The sequence below is a fragment of the Gavialis gangeticus genome, unplaced genomic scaffold, assembly GCF_001723915.1.
Source record: "Gavialis gangeticus isolate Ggan-Ray unplaced genomic scaffold, GavGan_comp1, whole genome shotgun sequence".
Taxonomy (NCBI): domain Eukaryota; kingdom Metazoa; phylum Chordata; order Crocodylia; family Gavialidae; genus Gavialis; species Gavialis gangeticus.
In genome coordinates this window covers 2,321,149-2,326,479 of record NW_017728965.1, presented here as the reverse complement: position 1 = coordinate 2,326,479, position 5,331 = coordinate 2,321,149, and the positions used below count along the sequence as shown (strand labels likewise).

Genomic DNA, 5,331 nt, shown 5'->3' with positions numbered 1-5,331 from the left:
GGGGGAAGGGCTGTGGGTGGGGCCCGGGCCACAAACCCCCGGCCCCGGGGGAAGGAACCCTTTCCCCCCCCCCCCCCGTGTGCCCATTGCAGGTGGCGCTCCCCTACACCAGCAAGAGCTGCATGCGGGCCGTGCTCGAGTACCTGTACACGGGACAGTTCAGCTCCAGCCCAGACCTCGACGACATGAAGCTCATCATCCTGGCTAACCGGCTGTGTCTGCCGCACCTCGTGGCTCTCACAGGTAATGCGGGGGTGGTGGGGAGGACCGGAGCACAATGCAGCGTTTCCGATTCAGTGGGTCAGGAGACGATGCAGGTCCTATGGCTCTGGTGTTCTCAGTGCTGAAGGACAATAGCCCAGTTACACAACAGCTTTGCAGGCGACAGTCTGGTTTCACTCCCCAAGGCAAGAGCTCCAGGCCCCGCGCAGATTCTTGCACAACAGCGGTGTCGAAGCAGCTGTTTGGATTGAGGCGGTCAGGCTTTGGATTCAGGGCAAATGTACTCACTCCCTGGTCAGACCCCAGCCTCTCTCCCAGCAAAAAGTGTCACCCACCATGACTAGCATCACCCAGGTGTCTTCACAACAGCTGGGCATGAATAAAACCAGCCTATTCCCTACCCCCTGTAGTGGTCAAAGTGGGGCTGGCACCAGGAGTCTCCAGGAATCAGGCCATTGATGCTATTGCCCACATCCTGGAGCAGCGCAAGGGGACACTGTGTAACCCTGCTGTGTTTGTGTGTCACAGAACAGTACACGGTGACGAGCCTGATGGAGGCATCCCAGATGATGGCAGATATCGACGGGGATGTCCTCGTGTTCCTGGAGTTGGCTCAGGTACAAGCTGCTTGTTAAGGAGTGCACAGATGCAATGAGTGAAGGAGGCCCCGAGATTTGCATGGTCTGTGGGCGATGGCTGTTGCTACACTCGCAGCAGGGGGGTTGTTCAAGGGGGGAAAGCGGGAAGATGGAGCAGAGAGCCATCTTCTGGAGGTCCAGTGCTCTGTGTTGAGAGCCCACTGGTCCCCCCTGCTGCGTAGGGACAGGCTGGGGCACTGGGTGGATGCGAGTTTTGCAAGAGATAGAAGTAGTAGTGGGAGGGGGGCACTCTGCCCTCCCCCAGCACCAAATCCCCTGGCTTGGATTATCCCTGCACACAAGGGCAGCTGTGCTGTTACCTCCCCCGTGAGGCAAGAAAGCTGGGTCCTGCCCTCTCGTGGCCACTGAAGGATAGACAGCAAAGCAGCCCGATGCCAATCCCAGTAACGGTGCGCTGCCAGCCTCACACTGCCGATCCACCTCCGTCAGCAGCTGAGAGCAGCTGTCATCCCCCCACGCTGGTGGTGGCTGAACAGCAGCAGTGGGTGGGCTGGTGGCTGTCCCGGACCAGGGGTAACCTGGCTCTTGTCACGGCTCCGTCTCTTGCAGTTCCACTGCGCGTACCAGCTTGCAGACTGGTGCCTCCATCACATCTGCACCAACTACAACAACGTCTGTCGGAAGTTCCCTCGGGATATGAAGGCCATGTCAGCAGGTCAGTGCTGGCTACCACCCTGTGCATCGACCTGCCGCATCCAACTGCTAGAGCAGGCCTGGGGCACCCTGGCCAAGGCAACCAGGAGACCCCAGCAATGGGCAGCAAACTCTGTGGCAGGAAAGGACCACCATGCTGGTATGACAGGGGCCCAGTTGCATGGTTTTGTTGCTAAAGTGCCATCTCTTTCTCTGCAGAGAACCAGGAGTACTTTGAGAAGCACCGCTGGCCTCCAGTGTGGTACCTGAAAGAAGAGGATCACTACCAGCGGGCCAAGAAGGAGCGTGAGAAAGAAGACTACCTCCACCAGAAACGGCAGCCCAAGAGGAGATGGCTCTTCTGGAATGCCTCCTCCTCCCCTTCGGCCTCCCCTTCCTCATCTGCAGCCACAGCCTCCTCCTCGTCTTCCTCCTCGTCCTCCTCCGCTGTAGTTTGAAAGCCCCCTCATCTTGGCTCCAGTGAGGAAGAGGGGGCCGAGTGCCCTGCATCAGTGTCTGGTCCGCCATGCTTGGAGAAGACACCACCAGCTAAGCCCCGTGGCAGAGAAAGAGAGGTCGTAGCAGGGAGGGCGAGTACCATACGGGGGGGCTCAGGATCCAGAGCTCCTGGGCCTGGCTGGGAGCTCTCCGGGACCCTGACCCCTTCTGTAGCTGCTCCGCTGGAGACGTGCAAGGTGGCTGCTGAGCGCTGTGCCCCAAGCAGGCTGCTGACATGCTAGAGACTTGGTGGAGTTTCATCAGCAGGAGAAACTCAGTTTACAGGAGCACGACAGAGGAGGGATTTTTTTTAAACTCTTCAGCAAAAGTGAAATTCTTCCTGAGTCCATGTTATTTTTTTAACCAGGAGTCACAGGCTCATCTGCTTTGCCTGATGGCTTCCGACTCCTTTCCCCCACTTTGCGTATGGTTCAGAGCCCAGCAGATCCCAGTCCTGTCCTGTCCCCTCCCTTGGAGCTAGTCAGGGAGCAGCTCTACCCCTTTGCACTTACCGCCCTGGCTCTGAACTTGCAGACGGTTGCTTGGGCAGGGTGCATCCTAAGCCCACGCAAGTCCAACCTCAGTGAAGACCACAGGAGGGATGCAGACATACGGCAGGTGCAGCGCTGCTCTTCGACTCAGAACTGAGCTCCTTGGTGCAGGTGGGAGTCGAGTCATGGAGCAGCTAACCCCACTGCCCCCATCCCAGGCTTCTGCCCTCCTCCCTGCTTCAAGTATGGGCAGCGGGAGCAGAAGGGAAAGCAGTCAACACCACAAGGGCCTACCCCAGTTCCCAATCGGGTCAGCCTGCAGCGTCTCCCCCTAAGCAAGGAGAGTTAGAGGCAAGGGCATTGCTTTTTTCCTTTCCCAGTTCAGAAGGACACTAGGGGCTGGGCTGCTTCTGCAACCCTGGGGAATCCCATAGTCTGAATCTTTTTTTACACACACGAAATAAGCAAAGAAAGAAAAGACACAAACCCATGAAACCAACCCTACTACCAAAACACCCAGTTGGGATTTTAGCTCAGAAGGCTCTGTTGTAATAAACGGTATTTTAAAAGACCATCTTGGTCTCTGTGTATTTCAAAGGCAGCAGGTGATACTGGAGAAACCAGTGGCAACTCACTGCATCCGTCTCCCAGCCCCTGACAGATGACCTCCCTGCTCTGACCACACACCCAAGCACCCAGCCAAGCTGGCTGCTGGCTCTGGATGTTCCCAAGGAGAAGCAGCAGAGCTCCAGTGCTCACAGCCAATGCAATGTCATGGCCTTAAGTCAGCCTCGCAGAGCAGAAGTCCTGCCCTGGGCACTAGGAGCATGGCAATACTGTACGCCATCCCATCTCCCACGTGCACAAAAGGTAGCATTCTCTTGCATTTACAGATGGGGAAAGTGAGGCACAGGGGGCTAAAAGTTTTCCCCTCCCAGCTCTTTGCCAAGGTCCAGGGACTCTGTGCAGATGCCCCTACCTCTCAACACTGACCCGCACTGCCTCAGGCAACCCAAAATTAATAGCAAAAAGAGAAACTAGTTTCTTTAAAGTGGAAAAAATCCAACCTTCCCCTTTGAAGCAGGCGCATTTAAAAAAAAAAAAATTTTTTTTTTTTTGAGAAGGATCCTTATTTCACATATAGGTGTCTGCAGAGTACTCGTGTCAGAGGGCAGTGTTAGCTAGTAAATACGACAGAGGACCAAGGAGGCCTGGTGTGTGGGGTAAGTAATTTGTCTTCTGTGCCTTAGTTGCCAGATCACGGTTCTGGCTTCCACTCAAGTGCTTCAAGTGGAAGCTTTCTACTTGCTCTCTTTTAAAATTACACTCAGGGCTTCAATTCCCTAGTAGAGGGCAGGGAAAGCAGCAAAGAAATTAGCACAGGTAGACCCACAATAGAGCACAGGGCTGACTGCACCCCTAGGAGCCAACTACACCGATAAGCAGCGGTTCCTTAGCAGCAAGAACCCCCCGAGCACCTGATCAGGTCCTTAGCACGCACAGGGGATATAGCTGGACACACGGGAGTACAACACCAGCAAGGGAGGAACAACACCATTTGCATTGGCAACGGTAATTTCTATGCATAGAAACTGAACCCTGCCTTCCTCTAGCACAGGGGCAGGCAATTATCTTGGGCAGAGGGCTGCTTACTGAGTTTTGGCAAGCCGTCGAGGGCCACATGACAGGCAGCCAGGGACAGATTCATTTTCTAAATTTTTTTAGGGGCCCTGTGGCTAAATCCAGCCCGCGGGCTGCATTTTGCCCACCCCTGCTCTAGCACATGGCTCAAGAGAGCTTTCCCTCAAGTCACCAGACCTGCACTCTTGCTCTCTGCTAAGCCTGCCAATTTGTGGCTCTAACCAGAGCAGCAGTCTGCCTCCCATAGAGGCATTACTCGTGCCCCTTCTTCCCCACCCCAACTCTTCCCTTTCCACTATAAAAGCAGCAACTTGCTGGGAACGGTTGTTTTTTTAAAACCAAAGCCAGTGTCCTGGATCCAAAGGGGATGGGGGGCAAGGTAAAGCTGCTTGAGTTCTCCGCGACCCCCAGTGGGACTACTGATATGTTAGAATATGACTGAAGGCATCTTCCTCAGTAAAGCCAGGCCTTTGCTAACCGAGTCCATGAGAAGAGCTACAGGACGCCAACGGCTGCAAGCCAGAATAGGGTCCAAGTGGTACGTGGACATAGGGGGCTGCGTGAAGACGCTGGCAAACAAATTGAGACACTTGAATTCTACTTGCACACAAAAAGGAAGGGTGGTTGGGGGGGGGTGATCCCCAGGGTACATGCATACACTGGCTTCCTCTTGCCAAGTCTGCCTGAGGGAAAGATAATCTAGCCTGACCGCACAGGAAACCAAGTCTGGGCCTCCAGTGAAGGACAGCATAGCTTCAATGAAGTCAGAGCCATGTAGACTGAGGCCTTGCCCTTGTCCCTAGGATTTAGCCATGGCAGCAGCATTTCAGAACGATGGAGCGAGTAGGGGAGGGAAGGGGGTGCAGGAAGAAGGGGACAGCAAGCAGCAGTACAAATTTTTTTTAAAAAGTTTATTTATAAAGAGATGTACAAAAAAAATACTACTGGCTAGTTCACACTGCTGTACAAAAAAAAAAGGCAAAAAACACGCATAGTAAAAAAAGGAGGAGGAAGAGTTATTTTTATATTTACCTTTTAAAGTTAAATATTCACAGCTACTAATAAATATATAAATACGGAGAATAAGTTCCCCCATTTAAAAACAAAGTAGCAATGACAAAGGGATGGTGGTAGGGTGGAGGGGGAAGGCTGTTCAAGTATGACCATCCTCCGAGAGATGCTGGATG

The 5,331-nt window shown here is 53.9% G+C and overlaps 1 protein-coding gene across 4 annotated transcripts in view; it reads left to right on the top strand.

Moving 5' to 3' along the window:
- The window catches only part of RHOBTB2 (Rho related BTB domain containing 2), a 35,639-nt gene extending 32,564 nt beyond the window's left edge, over positions 1 to 3,075 (top strand). For all 4 annotated transcript variants that reach the window (XM_019504275.1, XM_019504304.1, XM_019504286.1 and 1 more), the window contains 4 exons: positions 93 to 243; positions 751 to 839; positions 1,431 to 1,536; positions 1,734 to 3,075. In XM_019504275.1, coding sequence (XP_019359820.1) covers positions 93 to 243; positions 751 to 839; positions 1,431 to 1,536; positions 1,734 to 1,972 — 585 coding nt within the window. In that variant the 3' untranslated portion in view covers positions 1,973 to 3,075. The remainder of the gene's footprint in view (positions 1 to 92; positions 244 to 750; positions 840 to 1,430; positions 1,537 to 1,733) is intronic.
- Positions 3,076 to 5,331: the final 2,256 nt, after the last annotated feature.